Source organism: Carassius carassius, chromosome 21 (assembly GCF_963082965.1).
Source record: "Carassius carassius chromosome 21, fCarCar2.1, whole genome shotgun sequence".
Classification (NCBI taxonomy): Eukaryota; Metazoa; Chordata; class Actinopteri; order Cypriniformes; family Cyprinidae; genus Carassius; species Carassius carassius.
In genome coordinates, this window is record NC_081775.1 from 29,985,337 (window position 1) to 30,009,415 (window position 24,079).

Genomic DNA, 24,079 nt, shown 5'->3' on the forward strand with positions numbered 1-24,079 from the left:
TTTTATAAATTGCAGTAAAAACAGCAATATTATAAAATATTGTTATAATTTAAAATAACTGCTTTCTATAGGAAATATATTTTACAATGTAATTTATGTCTGTGATGCAAAGTCTTCAGCTCCAAATGACCCTTCAGAAATCATTCTAATATGCTGATTTACTGCACATTTCTGATTGTTATAAATGTAAAAAAAAAAAAAAAAGTTTTCCTGCATCATATTTTTTTTGGAAACCGTTATTATTATTATTTTTTCAGAGTTCTTTGATGAATAGAAAGTTCAAAAGAATAGCATTTGTTTGATCGCTTTTAATGCATCTTTACTGAATAAAAATGATATACATAATTATAAAAAGGATTGTAAGGATTGTTTTTGCTGCAGACTGGAACATGCTTCATATGTAAGAGTGTCATGATGAGTGTTGTTGTGTCTGTAGCTGGCTGTCTGCTCTGGAGAGCACAAAGTGGCTGCAGCATCTGTCCCTCCTGCTCAAGGCGTCTCTCCTCGTGGTGAACGCCGTGGACCGTGACCACAGGCCCGTACTGGTGCACTGCTCAGACGGATGGGATCGCACCCCTCAGATAGTGGCGCTGGCCAAACTCCTGCTGGACCCGTACTACCGCACCATTGAGGTGAGCAGAGACATAATGAACAAAAATCGGGAAGACCATTTAAATCCCTCCGAATTATTACGAGAGGAATTCATAAGCTATATCACATGCTGGAAAAATCTACAAGGACTTATTTAAAATCCTGTGGTTTGAAATGCTCACAAGGACATGTTTACATAGACAAAGACTTATTAAAATATTTGTAATGCTACCTGACCTTGGAGCACAACACACTTTGATACACATGGATTGAACAATAGAGAGTCACTTTTCTGCTATATTAACCCTTTCCTTTTAATACAATCTCAGATAAAAGGTACAAAAGCTGTCACTGCAGCAAGACCCTTTCAAAAGCGAAAATAAGGTACAAAGATGAATCCAGTGACAACTTGTGCACCTTTTTTTCTGAGAGTGTAGTGTATTATTTGGGTTAACTTTTCATAGTCTGATATTTACTAGCAGGAGCTAGATTTATTTATTTATTTTTTTATAAAATTTTAGTTTTTCTTTTCATATTTTGCTTCATTTTAACCTGTTTATCTCTATACATCATCATCATAATAATAATAATAATAATTCCTTACACTTTCAATGCCATAGAAAATAGTGTAATTTTAATTGTTGGAGAAAACTGGTTAATTTGAAGCTTTTGCGCTATTTTCATTTCTATTTTCACAATGTATAATTCACTATTATACATCGATGACATGTCGGTGTCTCTTAAATGATTCATGTGACTGCGTGTTCTTATCCTGCCAGAAGACACTTCACTTAATTATTCACAGCAGCATGTGTTGATTTGCTATGACAGACGCCCCAGACTGAGATTGTGTAAATTAACTGAGAGAATCGTTAATGGATTGAAGAAGAGTGTTTGTTTTTTTCTTTGTAATAAGAGTTTGACACAAACACGATTCAGTAAGTGCAAAAGACTGTGCATTTATCTGTGCTTTTAACTCGATGGGAGCAAAATGAAACTGTCTAAAAACGAAGTTGTCAGTATTGTCTGTTAAATCTGTCATTAAATTGAATGAGTTAATTAAAATATTAGGTAATTCTAAATATTGAGATCTCTTATTTTATAGAAATACTACAAAAATAAGCATGATGCTTAGAGATTTTCTTTTACAACTCTAGGCAACTAAAAAGTAAATGGAAAACTGGACAGAAAAGCCACAGCATAATTATCGTTTTGGAGCTTGAACTCAGAAGATGAGTCATCTTAAGGAGGCATTACTGTATTTTAAACATTAATATCTAATACTCTGATGTTGAATACATGTTGTGTTCTGGAGGTATTTTGTGATTTGTTTTGACATCAAACCGTTGACATCATATAAAGAGAAAATCATGTTTCTTCTGGCAGGGTTTTCAGGTGCTGGTTGAGACCGAGTGGTTAGACTTCGGTCACAAGTTCGCAGACCGCTGTGGTCACGGAGAAAACGCGGAGGACTTGAACGAGAGATGTCCTGTCTTCCTGCAGTGGTTAGACTGTGTGCACCAGCTCCAGAGACAATTCCCATGCTCCTTCGAGTTCAACGAAGCCTTTCTGGTGGGTGCAAGTTAATATTAAACATGTTTCTTGTGCTTTAAGTAAAAGCTGTTAACTGAGCTGTTAGCTCTGAGTTCTTTTGGTTTTGTGTGTTCAGGTGAAGCTTGTGCAGCACACATACTCGTGTCTGTTCGGGACGTTCCTGTGTAACAGCGGGAAGGAGAGAGAGGACAGACACATTCAGGAAAGAACCTGCTCCGTTTGGTCCCTCCTCAGAGCAGCCAACCGCTCCTTCAGAAACATGCTGTACTCCTCTCATTCAGAGACCGTACGTCAACTCCTCTCAGTCTGTCTTTTACTCATTACTCACCTACAATCATGTACTGACAAGAGGTTATATGAGGTTTCAACTGATAGGAGGTTTTCAGTAGCTGATTCCAGTGTTCAAAGAGCAGATCGAAAGGATTTTGATGACTGTGATGTAAAAAAAGTTTCTAAACTTTTATTCCATGTAGTTGCTCTATTAACATGTTTTCAAAACTGCATGTGCATTCATTACTCCAGTCTTCAGTGTCACACGATCATTCAGAAATCAGCTGATTTTTAATGCCCCTTTGTTAAATAAATTTAATAAATAATTTCTGTAAAAAATAAAAGAAATCTTACTGACCCCAGACTTTTGTATGGTAGTGTATAATATAATTAGAAAAGATAAACATTTATTTTAATACAATGAAGTATAAATATGTTTAATAATCAATCAATCATTATTTGGCATGGCCCATGCTAGTCACGACTGATTCCATTCATTGCAATGTTTTCCTTTTCCTAGCAGCCCTCGGCTGCCTTTGCTTTACAGTCCATACCTCTGTTTTGTAATCGTTTCGTTTTGACCCTTGTAAACATGAAGAGAGGTGTTTACTGGCTTCAGAGCTCATGCGTGCATTCCTCTCGAATCCTCCAGAGACCTGGAGCTGTCCTGTCCTTTCATTTCCTCTCTTTTGGCTAGTTCACACTGCCCCAACAGAAAGTTTTGTTTTTGTTTTTTGGGGTTATTGTGTTGACCCTGTTGGTTGGCAGTGTTATTTTAGGATCATTCATATATTTTGTACTATTTATTAATATTTTGAATTTGGTTTTTACTTTTTATTAGTGGGTTCTTTTATTGTCTAATTTTTATTTCAGGTTTAGTTCTGTTTTTTACATTTCATTGTAAAAATTTTTTAGCTAATTATTTTGGTATTAGTGGTTTTTATTTCAAATAATGTAAAGGTTTTTTTTTTTTAAGCAATATTGGCAGGTCTGTGTGAAAATGATGACAACCACCTCTATTTTTTTGCAAGGTTTTTAGTTTGTATGCCTCAAACTTTCAGTTTCAGTTGTTCTTTGATTTGCAGTTGATAAAACATTGTATCTTGTTCTGTGCCTTTTCTTTTTTTATTTCAGCTTTGACTAGATGAACTGAACTAAAAACCTAATCCTAAAGTCCTAGGAAAGAAAGTCTAGTCCAATAACGTTTTTTATTACCTGGGCATTTTGTTGCGAAATTAAAGCAATATCAATCAACTAATTATATTCTATCTCTGTTGTCTGTACTAGGTGCTTCATCCTGTGTGTCACGTACGCAATCTCATGTTGTGGACAGCAGTTTACCTACCCAGCTCTTCACCGACGACCCCTTCAGATGACTCCTGTGCCCCCTACCCAGCACCTGGTGCCAACCCTGAGGACCAGCCCCTCGGCAGGTAACTGGTTAATGCAAAACAGCTCTCTGTTTGTGTTTTAATCTGAAATACTTCACTCTAAGTCTGGAAAACTCAACACAGTTTTGCCCTCTTTTGCAAAGACCTTGTTTACTGTGTTCCGAACAACCTGAATGTCAGGTAGTGTATACATTTTAAAGTGTATCCTCGCCTTTACAGAAGTAAAATTAAATGTAAATGGAGTTTCATACTGACCTGAACATTTTTAAGGCATTTAGTCTTCAGAAATTAAATCATGAGCTTGGTTCCATCTTGATTTGTGCCCGCAGGCGTCCTAAAACCCGCTCATTCGATAACCTGCCAAGCGCTTGTGAAGTCGGAAACCCGCTGACCTCCAATCGACGTTCCAGCGACCCCAGTTTGAATGAGAAATGGCAGGACCATCGCAGGTCTCTGGAGCTCAACATCGGGACAGGAGCTGACGGTGCTACATCTCCAGACTCAGATGAGAGGGTCAACGGACAAACCGTGGTGGGGCTTGTGGGAACATTGCCAAGTGGGGGCACAGAGAATGGGGACGGGCTCGGGGATGTCAGGTTGCCAATGGTGGAAGGCGTCAGCGAGGCAGAGCTGACAATTGGTGTGGCTGCGGGCCAAATGGAGAACATTCTCCAGGAAGCTACAAAAGACGAATCGCCACCAGAAAGCCACAGAGACACAAAGGCAGACCACACTTACAAAACCTCCGCTCTAAACGGAGGGAGTAATGATGTTGCATGTCCACAAGAGGGCAGTGTTGAGGCACAACTAACTGCTGATGCTCAGGAGAGCAAAGCTAAAAGCCTTGGAGATGCAAATGTCAGTGGACATTTTTCAGAAGACGGTATTCCTTCTGAAGCATCTTCTGCTCTCAGCCAGGAAATCTCGGGAAGCCAAGACTTAGAAAAAGTAGTCGAGAAACATGTGATACCAGAACACAATCCTTCTCGTAACACAAATAATATCCCTCCCAATGGCCTCAGGACTGTGAGTAACAGCCATGGGCAAGAAACCATTGAGCGGGAGAAACGTCTTTCTCTTTTGGAGAGCTCCACAGAGACGCTTACGGAGGACTTGGGCGTTCGGCCTGAGAGTCTGGGACCTTTAACCATTCCACCTCCTCTTAAAACCCTTGCCGAATCATCGTGCCTCAAACAGGGTCTTCGTGCCGACCCCAGGACTTTAAACAACACCCCCAAATGTCCATCTCTCAGTGCCTTTCCTCCCATCACTGACCTCCTCAATCCGGTGTGCAACGGAGACTCCCCGGACCTCGAGCCCTCCACACCACAATGGGCGGCGCGCACAAACGGGGAACGGGCAACGCTCAGCCGCCAGGTGTCTCTCGCCAGCTGCAGCTCGCTGACCCTCCAAGCACGGGGTGCCTGCTCCCACCATCGCTGCCTGCACTTAGGGTTTCTGGGCCGGCCGAGCTTCAGCCCCCCAGAACCCCCTTCAGCCCGGAGCCATCTGGACGATGACGGGTTGACCCTGCACACAGATGCCATCCAGCAGCGGCTGCGGCAGATCGAAGCCGGTCACCAGCTGGAGGTGGACGCTCTGAAGAGGCAGGTACAGGAGCTCTGGAGCCGTCTGGAGAGCCACCAGGCCGCTGGGATGCTGCGACTCAACGGAGACATGGGTGATGAAGTGGTGAGCAGTACACACTCGGGCTGGGGTTTTAGACCATTTTTTTAATTGCAATTACAGAGATAATTTATAATAATTATGCAAAAAATAAAAACAAATCCGCTAAATACAGAGGAAGGGATATCACGACATTATACATGGAATATATAACTTTAAAATAAAAACAAAATCACAGAATGCATAGCATTCTAATCTACATTTGTGCTTTCAAATGATTAGTCGCATCCAAAATAAAAGTTTTTGTTAACTTAATATATGTGTGTGAAGTGTGTACATTTATTATGTATGTATAAATATACACACATACATTATATTTTGAAAATATTTACGTATATACATTTATATTATATTTTAGATTATATATTTAATATATAAACATAGCATTTTAAATATATACATGCATGCATGTGTCTGTCTTTATATTAACAATTAATGTACACAGTACACACACATATGTATACAAAAACTTGTATGCGATTACTCGCGATTAATCATTTGACACCACTGTTCTATACATATACCTACATGCAGATGTTTTAGGCATGTTTGATGGTAAGAGACTTTTTCTCATCTTTCTGTCAGACCTCAATCTCAGACTCTGACTTCAACCTGGAGCACAACTGTCTGTCCCGCTGCAGCACTGAACTCTTCTCTGAGGCCAGCTGGGAGCAGGTGGACAAGCAGGACACTGAGGTACACGCTATTATTAGGATAGAACGACACAATGCAAGGTCCTCTATTACTCAGAAGTTTGAGGCTGGTACGATTTTGTAAAATATTTTTTAAAAGAAGACACTTTTGCTCACCAAGGCTGCATTTATTTGATTAAGAATTCCGTAAATCAGTAATATTGAGAAATTTAATTACGATTTCAATAATGGTTTTATTTTTTAAGATATTTTAAGATGTCATTTATTCCTGTGATGCACAGCTGAGTTTTCAGCATCATTACTCCGGTCTTCATCATCTTCAGAAATCATTCTAATATACTAATTTGCTGCTCAAGAAACATTTCTGATTATTAACAATGTTTAAAACGTGATAACCGTGATACACTTTTTCTGCTATTTTTGAGTAGAAAGTTCAAAAGAACAGCATTATTTGTAACATTATAAAAGTCTTATCAATTTAATGCATTCTTTTTGAATAAAAGTATTAATTTCTTTCTGTCGAAAAAATAATAATATTATAGTCTATGTAATTGTTTGGGAACTATAGTAAGATATTATTTCAGATTTTAAAGAAAACATGACATTAAATGTGACCATATTTCCTTAATAAAACCCTGCTGTTCTTATTGTGAGTGATTCCTCAGTGCACGTTAATCTAAAGACATAGATTAAATAGTGTTGACTCAAAGAAGTCATCACATTGCTTTAAATTCAATGCATTATGAATGCCGTCTTATATTGTCTTTAAGGTCTTTTATTGATTCTCTCTCTGTTATTTATTGTCACAGGTGACCCGGTGGTACCCGGATCATCTGGCCGTTCAGTGCTACGGCTGTGAGAGAGGATTCTGGCTGGCCACTAGAAGACATCACTGCAGGTAAGACAACATCACAGACTGCCACACAAACACACACCTCCACAGTCTCCTCTTTTTCGGGTCAGATGCATTAGTTTTGACTCACTTTCTTGACATCTCTGCAAAACCTCCTTTTTTTCCCTCTCTAAAATTCCTCTGCTTTCAGTCAGTCAGTAAACAGAAACATTTGGAGAAGAGTTTGATGGTCGAGCCCTAACTCATTCCAGCTGCAGTTGTAAACACAGCAGATTAACCAAACGTGTCGGGACTAGTGCAGACTGCCCAGTGAGTAAACAGCGAAACGCTCTAGAGTCAACATATAGGACACACGCCACTAATGTGGGAACAGCAGAACTTGATGAGATGAAATATGCTTTTCTATTAAAGTTGTGCATAGTTTCGGTTTTAGCAGCAGTGAGCTAATGAGCCGCTTAGGGTCTACATAGGCGTCCTGATTGAGATGGAAGCTCACAAAGGACTGATTTGGGACGCTCCACCTAGGCAGCAACTTCATGAGACGTGCACACCACACGAATAGTGAAGTGCATGATGGATTGCAAAAAAAGAGTCTGACATTAGCATGTTTCAATACTGCTGACATGATAGATTTAATAAACATAAATGCACACAAATATTAAGAACTCAACTCCTGTAGATTTGTATGCACTATTTTCAGTAGAGAATATTTTTGCCGTCTTTTTTATTTCTCTGCCGTTTTGGCCGTCATGCATTCTGAGATTGTGATGACAGTGATGCTCCCTAATGCTGTCTAGTTAGAAATCTCACTAGGTTTTAAAGTTGATTTTTCCTCCTGTACCACAGAGGCAAGGAGCGTGTGGAAGAGGTTTGGTGAGAATTGCCCTCTCTGTGTCCTTTTCATGCTCTTGTACGACCTGTTAACCCTGCATCACTTCAGAGTGACCTAACCCTCCTCTCTTCTCCTCCATCTCTTCACGGGCTTTCTCTATTATCGTTTAAGAGGAGGAATGATTCTTCAGCAGCAAATCAGCATATTAAGAATGATTTCTGAAAGATCATGCCGGAGAAATGATGCTGAAAAATCAGCTTTGCATCACTGGAATAAACTACATTTTAGAATATATTCAAATAGAAAACAGTTATTTTAAATTGTAATAATATTTCATAGTGTTATTGTATTTTCGATCAAATAAATGCAGCCTTGGTGAGCATTAAAAAAAAAAAAACTTTTTAAAAAACCTTAGAATAAAAAAATATTATCTTTATTAGGACATCAGAAAAAAAATAGTATATCAAAGAGTACATAAAAGAGAAAATATGAACACTTGAAGTCTCTTTAAAATTTTAGTCAGTGTTTCTTGGACCCAAACCGGTCATAATTCAGCTTTTCACAACCATTTTCCACACTCTCTCTGATCTTGTAGACCTTTAAGATTATTTTCCATATGTGAAAGACTTGTGTTATAATCAGTTAATCTCCTTGCATGTGAAATGAGTGAATACTGAGCAGGTTTGGTATGTAAATAAGGGTTATATGTTTATGTTCCTGACATCAGTAACCGTGAGGATCTGTAAATACACATCCAATATTTCTAAGAGCTTCATAAGAGCCAGATATTCTGTTATTCAGTCATATAGCTCAAATGGAGGTTATGGAGATTCATGTGATTTGATTTGAGTCTCTTTTCTCTCTGCATGTGTGTGACGGTAATGTGTGAAGGTCTGCATGTTTGTGTGTGTTTTCTGTTCAACACACGCAGCGTGTGGCGCTGTCAGTGAATCTCTTCTCATTCGTTTGTGATTAATTAATGTTTTCTTGCAGTGAATCTGCATGGGCTGTGTTTTGTCCAGAGCTGAAGAAGCCCCTCCCACACTTGACACTTTAACACTGCTATTTCCTGTTTAGGACATGAAGAACTTGAACTCTTTTAATATGTCTTGTACAATGTTTCGTGTAAAATGTGTGTTAATTAAAGTTGTCGATTAAAATAATATTGATCAATTTTATTTCTGATTATGGCATAAATGTATAATAAATATTTTATACATGACAATTATTGTTTTTATTTCATTTTAAAATGTAGTTCATTCAGTGTTAATGTATTAAGATGCATTAAGATTTTGTTATAAAAAATACTTTTTTATTTAAAAATGCATTCATTATTATAAAATAAAAAAGTACTTATTATTGGTTTTTTTTATAATGCATTCAGTTTTAATGAATTCAAGTCTTATTTTGTATTATTATTAAATAAAATGTAAATAATTGTTTTTTATTTCAAAATGTAATGCTTTCTATTTTATTGCAATTAAAACATGCTGTATGTTATTTATTACTATTATTAAATGAAAAATATTATTAAATAAAATAATAATTTTTAATGCATTCAGTTTTAGTAAATTTATGAATTATTCTGTTATTATGAAAATAATATAAAAGATATAGTAATATGACTTGTTTTAATAATGCATATAATGTATTATTATTATATAACTTATTATTAAATGAATTAATATATATATATATATATATATATATATATATATATTAGTGCTATTAAAAGATTAATCACATCCAAAAAAAAAAAAGTTTTAGTTTACATATTATTAGTGTGTACTGTGTATCTTCAAAATCAGAAAGCGGATACAAGGAATTTGTTTAGTGACATAAGCTTCCAGTACAGAGACAACAACACACAGGCAAAGAAAAAATAAATAAATTGTAAATATAAAGACAAATATTGCAAAATAACTTGAAAAATAAATAAATTGTATGACCAGATGTGCTATAGATGATAATGGAATAGATGCAGGGATGTGCTAGGATGGAGGTGGTAACAAATAAATATAATGATATTGCACATTTTTATTGCATAAGTGTGGAACATTTAACTGTTCATGAGGTAGATTGCCTGGGGGAAGAACTGTTCTTGTGCCTGGCTGTCCTGGTATCTGTGGCTCTGACGCAAAAGTTCAAAAAGGGTATAACTTGGATGTGAGGGATCCAGAATGATTCTCTGAGCCCTTTTCCTCTCTCTGGATGTATACAGTTCTTGAAGGGTCTGAACCGTTCTCTGCAGTCTTCTGAGTTGAACTGTTTCAGCAGCTCCTGTGGCAGGTTAAACTTCCTCAGCTGGCAAAGGAAGTCCAACCTTTGTTGGGCCTTTTTAACAGTGGAGTCAATGTGATTGTCCCACTTCAGGTCCTGAAAGATGGTGGTTCCCAGGAATGACTCCACTGCAGCCACAGTGCTGTCTATGATGGGGAGTGCAGGGGGGTCCACTATTATCTCCACTGTTTTGAGCGTGTTCAGCTCCAGGTTGTTAAGACTGCACCAGACAGCCAGCTCTTTAACCTCCTGTCTGCAAGCAGACTTGTCACCGTCCTGGATAAGACAGATAACCATAGTGCCATCTGCAAACTTCAGGAGCTTGACAGAGGGGTCTTTAGAGCTGCAGTAGTTGGTGTACAGGGAGAAGAGCAGTGGGGAGAGAACAGATCCCTGAGGGGCACCAGTGTTGGTGCAGCGGCTGTTTGACATGAATTTCCCCAGTATCAATAACTGTTGCCTATCTGTCAGAAAGCTGGTGATCCACTGATAGATAGAGCTAGAAACAGAGCTGGGTCAGTTTGGTATGGAGGGCTGTTGGGATGATGGTGTTGACAACCAAACTAAAGTCTACAAACAGAATCCTCACATAAGTCCCTGTTTTGTCCATATGTTGCAGGATGAAATGCAGTCCCATGTTGACAGCATCATTCATGGACATGCAGGGGGTCCAGTAAGGGTCCAGTGATGTCCTTCAGATAAGCCAGAACTAGTTTTTCAAACGACTTCATGAAGACAGACGTTAAAGCCACATTTCTGTAGTCCTTAAGTCCTGTTATCTTGGGTTTCTCTGGAACTGGGATGATGGTGGAGTGTTTGAAGACTTCACACAACTCCAGAGATCTGTTGAAGATCTGTGTGAAGATGATGGCCAGCTGGTCAGAACAGGTTTTCAGACAGGCTGGTGACTTCTGGGCCTGGTGGCTTTCTGTATTTGTTCTTCTTGAAGACCTGGTGCACATCATCCTCTCTGATTTGAAGAGCAGGTGCTAACGTTTGTAACACCTACAGGTGTAACACGTAACATCTTTATTATGTATATATAAATATACACACATGCATGTATATTTTTAAGAAAAATATGTTACGTTTATATATTTAAAATATTTATATTGTATTATTTATATGAATATAAATATATACACAAATATTTTCTAAATATATGCTGTATGTGTGGTCTTTATATAGACATAATAAATATACATGGGTGTCTCAAGAGACCAGCTCTATTTAAAAAAACTTGGCGTTTCTTCGGTGAGTTCTTGCCAGGACAATCAACACACGTCCTATCAAGAGGACGTCTGAGGACAGGCTCTGAGCTGACTGTGACCTTGTTCAGAATCCATCATATATCTTTGTAATCCCTTAGTTAAATTTGAAAGTGAACTACTTTTTGAATCAAATTCAACTTGGGCAGCTTCTCCTTTGTCAATTTGCAGATTACATCACTTTTTGCTGCAAACAAACTCAAGAGGCCTTTGGGCCATCAGGCCTCAAAAAGACTAAGAGCATAAATACATTCTAGCATCGTCGTCCTGCATCATCCACTATTGGGAAATTGGGGTAAGGACAGTATTAGTGTTAGACCATCATTGGGGTACATCGTGGTAAGAATATCATGCCTCCCAAGAAAAATACATCATGTGAGGATGAATCTGCTGCTACCATGGCCATGGTCACATTGTTGGAGCAGCAAAAAGAATTCTACAAGGAAATGCTAAACCTGCAGCAAGAGAACTTCAAAGGTTTCATTTAAGTGATGATAGATGGAACTAGCTGGAAGAGATGGAAGATGGAAGAGGCTGGATGGCGTTATAAAAGATGTCCAGGAGCTGAAGACAAGTTTGGAGTTCACACAAATCAAAATGGAGGAGGAGATGTCAGGGCATAAGGAAATTGTAACCAAAATAAAATCCTTTGAAAGCGATATTATAAAGTCAAAACAGGACATTGATGAATTGCTTACAAAGTCGGATTACATTGATAATCAACATAAAAGGAAAAATATCATCATTGATGGGATACCTGATGTTGGAGGAGAAAAATGGAATGAATTGGAGCTTAGAGTTCAACAAATGTTCTCTAGTAATTTAGAGCTCGATTGTACTAAGATTGAGATGGAGCGGGTACAGAGGATTGGTCAGTACCAAGAAGGGGGAAGGCCAAGAAAAATCATGGTGAATTTGCTGCGTCTAAAAGACAAACAGCATATCCTCTCTTCTGTTAAAAAGCTGAAGGGGACCAACATCTACATAAATGAGGATTTCTCTGGGGCAGTGCAACAGAAAAGAAAAGAACTCTGGCCAAAGCTGAAGGCTGCGAGGGAAAGGGGTGAAAGAGCATGGCTGAGGCATTTTAGAACTTGAAGCATGTTATTTTAAATGATCTGTACATTTTGACATCCTTAGCTATGAATATAGGCAGAAAGAAAATACAATCATCCTTGCTAAAGTTTTCTAAAAAGGGTCTAGTCCTCGTCCACTTAAACATATGTAGCCTCAGAAACAAAGTTGAAGAAATAACTACACTTTGTCAATCGGAGAATATTCATATCTTAGCATTGACAGAAACCCATTTGGATGACAGTTTTGATAACTCTGTTGTTGCAGTTGATGATTATAACCTGTACAGAAGAGACCAGGATAAACACGGTGGAGGTGTAGCATTATACATTAAAGATACTATTGCAGTCGTGCAAAGAAATTATATAATGTGTGTTGATGTTGAAATATTATGGATACAGATACACATCCCTCACTCTAAGCATTTTTTAGTTGGATGCTGTTATCGTCCCCCAAGCGCTCATGTAAGTTACTTAGACAAAATATGTTAAATTTGTAGATAGAGTGTCTGATGAAAGTAAAGACACTTTTCTTTTAGGGGATTTTAACATAGATTGGTTCTCTAAAGTTGGTCCCTTAAACAAAAAACTGTCCTTAATGGCCAGTCTCTGTAATTTCACCCAGCTTGTTATTCAGCCCACTAGAATCGCTGTAGGTATTGATGTCAGGAATACATCTACATGCATTGATCTGATATTCACTAATATGCCAGAGCTTTGTTCACAAACAGTTTCCAAAGCTGTGGGGTGTAGTGACCACAATCTGATCGCTTTATCAAGAAAAACTAAATTGCCTAAATCTGCAGTCAGAATTGTTCTCTGCAGGTCCTTTAAAAGGTTCAACCCAGATTTATTTATATTAGACATCAATAATATGCAATGGTCAGATGTTCTTGAAGAATAGAATGTCAACACTGCTTTAAATATGTTTATGGATAAATTAATGAAATTGGTTAATATGCATGCTCCCCTTAGGAAAAGGTCAATAAGAAGTAACAGCGCTCCATGGCTGGACAATGAATTGAGATCATTGATGCTTCAAAGGGATAAAGCCAAAGCAGTTGCTGTAAAAACAGGGAAGCCTGAAGATAGGAAGACGTACTGCATATTAAGAAACAAAGTCACAAAACTAAATCATAGTAAAAAGAATGGTTATTTTAAACAAAAAAATGTTTATAACTCTGTGAATGATGGGAAAAAACTGTGGAAAATACTGAATGTATTAATGTGTAAGAAGCCAAAGTCATCCCGAAAATTTGTTGAATGTGAGGGGCAGTTTATCACGAAGCAAATAAACTTTTTATTGCAAATATTGCAAATTATTTTAACAATTTTTTTTACAAGAAAAGTGGATAATTTAAGATCTGACATGAACAAAACTGACAGTGATGCATGCCAGAAATTGGTTGATAACATAATGCAGGGCAAAAACTGCCATCTCCAATTCAATACTGTAACTCAGGATGCCGTAGAGAAGCTGCTACAGGGTCTATCTATTGATACATCTGCAGGTATAGATCATTCGGAAGGAAGAATACTTAAAGTAGCTGCGACACAGCTTTCAAAGCCTATGCCACATTTTTAATAGGTCCGTTTTGAGTGGTACTTTTCCTGAGCTTTGGAAACAGTCAAAAATTATACCCCCTTCTTAAAGATGCAAAAGATGGCTTTACTGGATCAAATAGTAGACCAATGAGTTTACTCCCAGTGTTAAGCAAAATTTTGGAGAACATCATCTTTAATCAAATAATGGATTATTTCAGTCCAAATGAATTGATGACAAAGTTCCAACATGCATATAGATAAGGCTTTTCCACAAACACTGCCCTAGCACAAATGACAGAGGAGTGGCTAACATGTTTGGATGAAGGGAAACTAGTAGGAGCTGTGTTTTTGGATTTTACAGCAGCTTTTGATGTAATAGACCATAGTTTTCTCATAGCCAAACTCAAAGCATATGGTTTTTCACACTCAGCACTAACTTGGGTGCATAGTTATCTTTCCAACAGGATGCAACAGGTTTATTTCAATGGTAGTCTTTCCAACTGCTTAACAACATCATGCGGCATAGCACAAGGAAGCTGCCTGGGTCCACTTTTATTCTCAATATTTATAAATGATTTTCCACATGTTTTTAGAAAGGCTAGTGTTGTTATGTATGCTGATGATGCTACTTTGTTCACTGCAGCATCAACATTACCTGAACTCAATGAGAATCTCCAGCATGAGTTAAACACAGTAGTGGACTGGGTGAAAAAGAATAAATTGGTACTGAATATTTCCAAAACTAAATGTATGATATTTTGCAATAGACACGTTACCAAGTATCACCCCACTTAATCTGCATATAGAGAGCAATGTAGTCGAGTAGGTTATTAGATTCAAACTGCTGGGTGTTAGACTAGATAATTTATTATCGTGGTCAGACCAGATTGACCACTTTGTCAGTAAGATGGGCAGGGGTATCGCTATGTCCAGAAAATGCTCTGTATATTGTCCAACTGCTACATTGAAAAATGTTGTCCAAAGTCTTGTTCTGTCTCACTTATATTACTGTCCAGTAGTTTGAAGTAGTGCGGCCCAAAAACATCTAAGAAAACTTCAAATTGCACAGAATAGAGCAGCCAGAGTAGTTCTGCGCTGTTCTTTTCGCGCTAGTGTGCGTTAGATGCATATTAAATTATCTTGGTTAACAGTAGAGGCAAAAGTAAAATATAATCTTTTGTTGCTCATGCACAAGGTCATGGCTAATGAAGCGTATAACTTTATAAAAGAAAAAATATTGTTTAGTGGATATGGTCATGAGCATGTGACACGCTCAGTCAGCAACAAGATAATGATTACTCCTAGTCCAAGATGTAATTTTATGAAGAAAACTATTGTATACAGAGGGGCTGTAGAGTGGAACTCACTTCCATCCAGCGTCAGGGAACTCAAAAGTACATTTTCTTTTAAGAAAACAATAAAACAGAGATTACAGGTGTGAAAGTATTACTTATTTTTATTTTTGCATGTTTTGTTTTAAATTGTTTGAATTGCATGTTGAATAGATGTTGCTTTTTGGATAACTGCATAATTTGTACTTCTTTCAAATGTGTGTCATGGTAGCTAATATATCGTATAGTTTTTATAGATTTTATTGATTAATTGAATTTTGTATTTTTGTATTGTGATTTCAGTGGACCCCAGGAAGACTAGCAAACCACCATAGTGGGAGCTAATGGGGATCCAAATAAAACAATAAACAATACACAGTACACACAGATTATGTAAACAAAAACTTTTGTGATTAATTGATTGACAGCACTAATGTAGGGGAATATTTAGAGGTTATTACTCTTTTTGTTCTCCCCAGTTTCGAAATGAAGTGCGTTCAGTTCTAAACCATTCCAGATTCCAGATCCTCTTTTCGGGAAATAAATGTTTTTTTGTATCTAATGTATTCTAGGCTTCCCGAGTTCTTTATAAAGGCACTAATTCTATTCTATCTTTTTTCCTTTCTGAACGCTTTCTCTTCTTCCTCCTCCTCCTCTCCTGTCCTGACATCTGCAGGAATTGTGGGAATGTGTTCTGTGGCAGCTGTTGCGATCAGAAGATCCCGGTGCCAAGCCAGCAGTTGTTTGAGCCCAGTCGCGTGTGCAAGTCGTGTTTCAGCAGCCTGCAGCCTCCCACTCCGCCTCTGAGCACCGAGCTGGACAAACCCATCACCGCCAGCTCCAACTGATCCCAGACCAGACGCTCCACAGACTGTTGTGTGGCTTCTTTCCCACCCTGAAAGGGAATCATGTATATATGGAATGATGAGGAGAGGAGGCTTAGCACTTTCATAAGAGACGATTGAGAGCTCTTCTTCATTTGCGATGAAACTTGTCCTGTACCTGCTGCATAGAGGGAAGCTTTTCTCCGACAGACGGTGTGTGCAAAAGTAGGATTTCTTCCCTCGTCATCTCACAAAGATAGATTATCAGTTGCGTTCCTGAGAAAGATGCTGCTGGGACGACACCACAGGATCCCAGTTTTGTTTTTGGGTTCTCATCTCTTTTGCGGGCTTTTTGGTTTCTTCTTTGACGTGATTCCGACTCTCCACGCATCCAGTTTCCCCATTAACTCCAGACTCTTGTTAGTTTCTTCCTCAGAATGAAAGCATTCTCCCTCTGGCTAATATTGACTGTCTAGTGACGGGCCGATAGATGGCGCTCTTGTTTTTCCTGATCTGCTGTGTGGACGTTGGCCGACGTTCTCACTAGTGCATTTTTTTTGTAACATAAATGAGATAATATATTAGAATGAGACGTATAGCATTTAAGATGAGAAATTGTATAGAATTCTTAAACAGTGGCTCACTAAATTAGTCACCAAATATAAGTTGTTGTTTTTCCCCAGTTGTAGCCATTCGGGGGTTTTCTTTTTAATGTATTTCTTATGTTTCTCCGAGCGACGCTGAACAGACGAATAGAGATGTTGAGAGAGATGTTGTATGTGATATGCTGCAGTAGGGCCCTTTTGTTTTGTTTTTCCACCCAACACTTATTTATTATCAGGTTTATTTCATTTGAATTGTGTGTTCAATCCTGACACCACAGGATAATCAGTGTTGATGGGTTTGACCTGCGTTTGCACTGAAGATGAAGCCCCTTCCTCACACACACAACGCACAAATCACAATCAAAATCTCTTTTGTTTTGCTTCCCATTTTATTGGCTTTTTTGAGCTTCATCCAGAAAATTCCTTCAAGAAGTTCACCTGATATGATATTTAATATTTACTCACCCTTATGTTGTTTTTTCCTCTCAAAAGGAGGATTTGGGAGGCTCTTTATGCTGTTCTTTTCCATACAATGACAGTGACTGCAAGTGTTTGTATATTTTGGAACTTGATGGATGTGATGGCTATGAAAAAGAGCACCATAAATCTTGAAAGCTCCTGTAAATGGTAAGAGGGTGAGTAAAAAAATAGCGTTTAAATTTTTTTGCGGTGAACTATAACCTTGTCCTGGGTCTCACCAGTGAGTCGTGATGATGGGTGTTAATACCTAAAGCTGGTGACATCTGCTCCTCTGTTTCCAGTGTCTGCGGCTGGACAGCCTTTGCATTAACGCCATTTTTTTTGTTTTCCAGAAAGAGTAAATTCCATGGGTTTATATTTTGCACATTGGTAATCATCAGAAATACACTGTCGCAGATTTCTGTAAGAATAAAACAAAGTGGAATTCCAAACTGAAGTGAATGCTGGACTCATTTCACTGATCTATGACATTAATTATAAACTGTTTGATATCTCACCCCCCTTTGAGTTTACTTACCATACCCCTGAGGATTTTTTTAATTTATATTTTCAGTAATTTAACACATTCAAGCTTCACTGGAGGTAAACAAAAAATACTGAATCTCTTTCGTACAGTTTTTGGTTCTTGTTTTTAAATATTTAATAATTTATTTTTCTTGCTTTTTAGTTGAAATTTTTATTTTGTTACCTTATTTAATTAACTTTTCATTAACTCATTTTAATAGTTTAGAATTTATTTTGTAATCATTTTATAATTGTATTAATTCATTTCTTTATTTTGAATGGTAAACATCAGCAAAAATAAATGAATTAATACAATTATTACAAAATAAATTCTAAACTATTAGAATAATCAAGATTGAATTGTAACGTGAGGGTTCAGAGTCGTGATGATGGACGTTAAACCCATATATATATATATAGATTCAATGCCCAGTGTTAACTATGCAAATGACAAAGAAATGCCTATTGACTCTTAACTCCCTCACAGTTTGGAAAGCCCTTGTGAAATGCTGTCAATAACATCACTTTAAAGCTGGTAACATGATAATTACTCTGGTTCCATTAAAGCTATTGATAAAGTCTCCTTACTCAAAATAGGCAGACAGGAAAACCTGAAGAGCAGTTTAGAGTTGAATGAACAAAACTCCCTAGTACAGTAAATAAAAATTCAATCACTTTAGCTTTCAACATTATCAAAGATAAAATGCATGCAAAGCTTTATAAAATCTTGACTTGTGAACAAATGTTATAAAATGTATGTTAATTTGTGCAGTCATTTGCCATGTATTGGTAATTTAGAGACAAAAAAAGGTAAATCATGCATGATAAAAATGAATAAGCTTTACTGACTTAACACAATAGCACACGGTTTGGGTTATGAAAGGGGTTCTCGTTTTAATCAAGTGAGAAATTAGACCAAAATGCAATTTCTCAAAGTCAAAGGTAGTGCATCAACATCCCAGCAGTCATGAAGTATACTAATAAATCCCTTTTACCTTACTGACATTCTGTAGCATTACCTTAAGATGCTGATAAAACCTCTTTTCCTATTTACTCGCATGCACAAACACCTTCAAGAGAACATTTGTTCTAAAGGAATTCTCAAGGAACAGTAAACATAAGCAAAAATGAATCAATACAACTATAAAATGATTACAAAATAAAGTCTAAACTATTACATTAATCAAAAAATAAATCTTACATTTATAACGTTATAGATTGAATTCTGCTTCTCCAGCTCTGACGTCACTCCGTTGCCCGCTGGCCTTCACATTAGAAACTGACTTTTATTTCATTATTAATTTTATCTCTAATCTGCCAAATGTTTAGCATTTCCAAACCTTTTGGATGGTCTTACCATTAGCTCTGTCCCGCTGTCAAGTCCCATGATCTGCATCGGATGATGAATCGGTAATGAACGAAAGCGCACAAATCACAATTGTGCTGATCACGTGCTCCAATTCTGACAGACCACAAGAACGACTCGAAGCCAGGAGAACTGAGTATGGCTCATACTTTAATAGTTTATTATAGCTTCATTTCTTTATACAAAAAGAAAGTTCAAGGTAAGCAGCCTTTTTAAGTTGAAAAACATCGATTATCAATATTAAGGTAGTAACTTAGTACATGACGGGACGTCCCAAAACCAAGTCAGAATCTACTCATGCGTTTGATTCGATCACTCAGGCGTTTGCTTACAATTATCCATGAACTCAAAATGCCTCTGAGCTGTTTTCATATTCCACGCGGAACGACAGAAGATCTTCCACAAACCCTGAGGGCTACCGGACATTATTTCACTTCACAGCTGAACAGGACGTCTGTTAACGGATAAGCAGCAGAAATTTCCAGAAGAGCCCCGAGGAACCGTTGCTGTGTGCCGACGAAAGCTTCATTATTTCCGACGAAAATACGATAAGTTCACTTGAACATCACAAGGACACTTGTAGCGAGAACATGACGTGTCTCTTTAAAAAGATTTACAAGCTCAGACTCTATTAGCATAAAAATATACAATATCCAGTAGGTTCGATAGTGTCAGTCAAATAGAGCTTAAAAAAACTGGACAAATTTAAGAGCAGCCGAATTGACTGTTTACCACATTAGCATACAACATACATTGAAATAAAAACTTTTCTGTACTTTTCTGTAGGAGACCCATTTCAACTGTCTATACAAACATTTTAATAGCATAAAAAATAGACTTCGTAGCTTCATCAGTCAAGTTCCGTTGAGCTATAAAAATTTAAATCACCATATTTACAAAGTGCTAATCACGTGATTAAGTTGAAGGAATATTCTGAGTTCAGAGTAAATGTACAGCATTTGTGGTGTGTTGTCATTTACCACAGATCGTAATTTCAACTAAACAAAAAATAGTGGTTTCAGGAAAACACAATGGAAGTACATTTTTAATGTGAGATGCAATTGCTTACTAACCTCATCAGTGCTGGTCAAGGTCAGCGAATTGATCATTTTCACACAGGGATAATACAATGAGCCCGTTTACGTGAACGAAACAACACAACCTAAAGTAGTCCTACCACGAAGTGGATGATTAAGACCAATACATATATTTTAATGAAGAATTTGTGTTTTAGCATTATGCAATTAACTTTTTTTTTAATGAAAAAGAAAAAAAATATCAGTGTTGAGAAAAAAATGTCTGTAAAAACCTTTAGAATTTTGATAGGAATTAAACTTTAAAATTGGCTCCAAGTGCTGGTGAAGTGGGAAAAAATTGATTTTGAGAAAATGGCCAGTGTATTATAATTAAAATCTTCTGATACTAATTATGGAAGAATATTCAGGGCAATTTTCAAACTGAATTGCAAATTGTATAGTTAATTGCGCTTTTTATATGTGGACGCATACATTGTGACATAATCCAAATGCAATTGCAAATCTTGCATTACTGTTTGCATTTTTACTTTCGCGAACGCACAGTGACTGCTAAATTTGCTAAAAAAAGGCAAAGTCCATTTGTCTTACGAGTTATGAGCTTGTCAAATTTAAATAGCAATATTAATTACCACATTTGCTTTTTCACTCTCTCTGCATCGTGCATGTAACCTGCCAACCTTGTGTAGGCTACTTACTGTATTCCGATAAATAAAAAAATTGTGCTTGTAAATGTCTCCTTATAATTGCATTTGGATTGTCGCAATTTATGCATCCACATATGGAAATCACAATTTGCAATTCCTTTTGAAAATTGCCCTGAGTATCCCTCCATACTAATAGATAAAGTGCATAAAAATACATAAACAAATTTTATCATTTCATTAAATGAAGTTAAAATTGCCCAAAATCTTACAGTACTGAACCCGGGATATTCCTTCAAAGTCTTTCCCTAAAAAAAAAATAATATCACAGTTGTTTTTCTTTACATTGGACCTTCATGAATGGGTTACAGCATGAACAGAGTTTACAACATCAGCACAATGTCCCAGACTCTGGGGCTGCGAGTGAATAACATGGCTCTGTTCACGGTTACAGGCATGAGATGATATAGTTCAGAGTTTTACGAAGCACCTGTTAAAAGGGCAAGTCCATCCACGCGGGAGGTGGACGATGGCTCTTACGTCATCCCTCCGGGACGCTTTCAGACTGAAGACTGGTCCCAAACCTACACCACCACCAGGATAAAGAGGTCACTTCAACACTTCAACAGGCTGCCTGCCCTGTCTGACGCAGATCAGCTCAGAAACATCATTACTGCTGCATTACTGCTGCTGAGCATCCTGTTTGAGGCCATAACTAGAAGGAATTTAACTACAAAGCAGCAGATGTTCATGCATTTGTGCATGCATGAACATCGTCAAACCTAATGTCTGTATCCCTAGAAGGATACACAGTTTGCGTGGCAGTGTCTCATGCGTACCTTGTTCACGGGAGTCAGCTGGGTGCGAACAGAGCTAGTGTGAAGGCGCGAACGCTCCCGGTCTCTCTCGCTGCCGCTGCTCTCGAAGCGCCCGGGCGATCTCTCCCTGCGGCTGTCTAGCACAGCCCGACCAGGCGATTTCTCTCGCTCCAGAGGCCGGGCTGGAGATTTGTCCCTCCTGAACTCCGTGCGGCCCTCGCGGTAGCGGTGAGGGGTGCTGGGCTCGCAGTGCAGAGGCCCCTCCTGGGCCCCGGGACCCGAGGCCAGGCGCTTGGAAATGTGCTCGTTGTAGGTGGGTGGCCCGCGCTTGTTTGGGCTGCTGTGAAGATTTGGGTAAATGCATGATGCTTTGACTGCACACAAGATCATTTATACGGTTTGTGAACATGAAATATTGATGAAGCAATAAGCAACTCAAGATAACATGGTGATTTTACCACGAGTAAGGGATATTGTAAGCGAAAATACCTTTAACTGTGGTAAGATCACTAACAGCAGCAGTATAACTATGGAAGCTTATTTCCACCACAGAGTAAATATATAAAAAAAGGTAATTGCTGTTTTTTTTCTTTATCGTATATGCAAGTCTACATTTTGCAATTTTGAATTTATCTCGCAATTCAGACTTTTTTAAATTAGAATTCTGGGTTTACATTTCACAATTTAGATTTTATTTCTTAGATTTCTGAGTTTACATTTGGCAAATCTGATTTTTTTTTTCTCTCAGAAGTGTACATCTCAGATTTCAGACTTTTCCCTTAGAATTCTTTAGATCTCGCAATTCAAAATTCTTTCTTGGAATTGCATGCACAAGTCATGAATATGCCATGTAAACTCACAATATGCAAGATATAAGCTCAGACAAGAGACAGTTTCTGAATTGTCAGAGATAAGTCACATTTTAACGTTTTTAATACGTTTTTTTTTTTTCATTCTCTGGCAAAAATAAGGTCCCATAGATAGCAGACATCAAATAATTACATTTACTATTCCCTGGGATTAGAAACAGAACCAAAAAAAAAAGACTTTTTGCAGAACATAAAAGAAAATTGTTGCAAAGTTACTAGCTAAGAGCATTATTTTGTTCCTTCAATTTTTAATTCAAAGCACATAGCAGCATATGTGCTTTGAAATAGCAAATGTAGCAATACTACAAAAAATCTAATTAAAACTAAAATATAAACAATTTAAGCAATTTAAAAAAACCTTAATGAATACTATAATAGTATATAAATAATATGTAAATAACAGTCCACAATTGACTGTAGTGACCATGTTAGGTTACATTACAATGTGTTTCTGGCTCTCTATTTTCTGCGCCAAACAAACAAAAAACAAAAAAAATTTAGAGCTGCCCCTAATAGTCGACTAACCGTTTGTTGATCAGAAGAGGCTTGGTCAACCAGAATTTTATAGGTCGGTTAGTCACAGATTTTTTCTTTTTTTCTAAACCCACAGTCAAGAAGTCAGATCATTAACGGCTGCTTTATGGTAATATAGTACATCGGGCAGGACATCCAAACAGTCGTCTATCACTTGCTCTTAAAATACTCCCTCATTTTTGGTCATACAGATAAGAGTAATACTTATTTTGAATCTGTAAAGACTCTACGTTTATTTGTGCGCACTTATAATAACAACAAAACATTGTGCTTTTGTAAAATAATGAAAGCAAACAGGAAGTGCTTTCTGCCGTCTCGGTCTCTCTGAACTTGAGCACGAAACTACAAAACTCTGCTTGCCTTACAGTTATGAAAAACATATCTATTGAGAGCAAAATTTCTACTTTGAATGAACTAGAGCTGAAACAACGAATCGATTTAATAGATTAAAACCGATTATTAAAATAGTTGTCAACTAATTTAGTCATCGATTCGTTGCTAAATAACTCTTATTTGCCGTAAGCAGCTCATTTCATGCATATTTCAAATCTGCGGTGACCAAAGTGTGGCAGTAATGAGCCACCGGAAGATTTACTCAGCCAGTACAGCAGGAGAAGTAGCGAATAGCCAATAGCTAGTCTCGTTTTATGTCATGTGCTTCCCGAACAGCGTCTCTGCAGCATTCAGCGTGATGTGGGAGTACTTAACTTTGAGCCTTCAAAAAAGAAGAGTAACCTGTAAACTCTGCACTACTGAACTGTTTAAGGGGACGTTCACATATCGCGTCTTTTGCGCGCTCAAGTTCGTTATTTCCAACACCGCACAGCATCGAGTTAAAACATTTCAACTTTTCAGAATGCCACAAGCGCACCGCGGGTCATGTGACAAGAACTAATCAATCAGCTTCATCCTTTCCCGTAACGTTAAAAGCTCAGTCAAGATGAAAAGAACAGCTGATCATAGTTGTATATGGATTTCCATTTTGAAATAAATTTAGTAGCAGAGCTACTGCAAGCGATTTTTTCAGCTGCAAATCCATTTATCCTTTGCTGAAATTTCCACGTCTTCAAGGAG

The 24,079-nt window shown here is 37.6% G+C and overlaps 2 protein-coding genes across 13 annotated transcripts in view; one reads left to right on the forward strand and one right to left on the reverse strand.

Moving 5' to 3' along the window:
• Positions 1–17,137, forward strand: part of LOC132098104 (myotubularin-related protein 3-like) — a 50,621-nt gene extending 33,484 nt beyond the window's left edge. For 2 of the 6 annotated variants that reach the window (XM_059504233.1, XM_059504234.1), the window contains 9 exons: positions 437–632; positions 1,978–2,163; positions 2,261–2,431; positions 3,703–3,848; positions 4,136–5,498; positions 6,078–6,188; positions 6,955–7,043; positions 7,845–7,871; positions 16,004–17,137. In XM_059504233.1, the coding sequence (XP_059360216.1) occupies positions 437–632; positions 1,978–2,163; positions 2,261–2,431; positions 3,703–3,848; positions 4,136–5,498; positions 6,078–6,188; positions 6,955–7,043; positions 7,845–7,871; positions 16,004–16,175 (2,461 nt within the window). In that variant the 3' untranslated portion in view covers positions 16,176–17,137. Of the gene's footprint in view, positions 1–436; positions 633–1,977; positions 2,164–2,260; positions 2,432–3,702; positions 3,849–4,135; positions 5,499–6,077; positions 6,189–6,954; positions 7,044–7,188; positions 7,347–7,844; positions 7,872–8,823; positions 9,042–16,003 lie in introns of those variants that run through there. The other 4 variants (XM_059504235.1, XM_059504236.1, XM_059504237.1 and 1 more) reach the window with 3 other exon arrangements.
• A 3,808-nt stretch (positions 17,138–20,945) lies between these two features.
• LOC132098105 (citron Rho-interacting kinase-like) overlaps positions 20,946–24,079 on the reverse strand; it is a 79,797-nt gene continuing 76,663 nt past the window's right edge. For 3 of the 7 annotated variants that reach the window (XM_059504246.1, XM_059504243.1, XM_059504241.1), the window contains 2 exons: positions 21,624–21,942; positions 20,946–21,368 (listed from right to left, as the gene is read on the reverse strand). In XM_059504246.1, coding sequence (XP_059360229.1) covers positions 21,345–21,368; positions 21,624–21,942 — 343 coding nt within the window. In that variant the 3' untranslated portion in view covers positions 20,946–21,344. Of the gene's footprint in view, positions 21,369–21,480; positions 21,977–24,079 lie in introns of those variants that run through there. The other 4 variants (XM_059504245.1, XM_059504242.1, XM_059504244.1 and 1 more) reach the window with 3 other exon arrangements.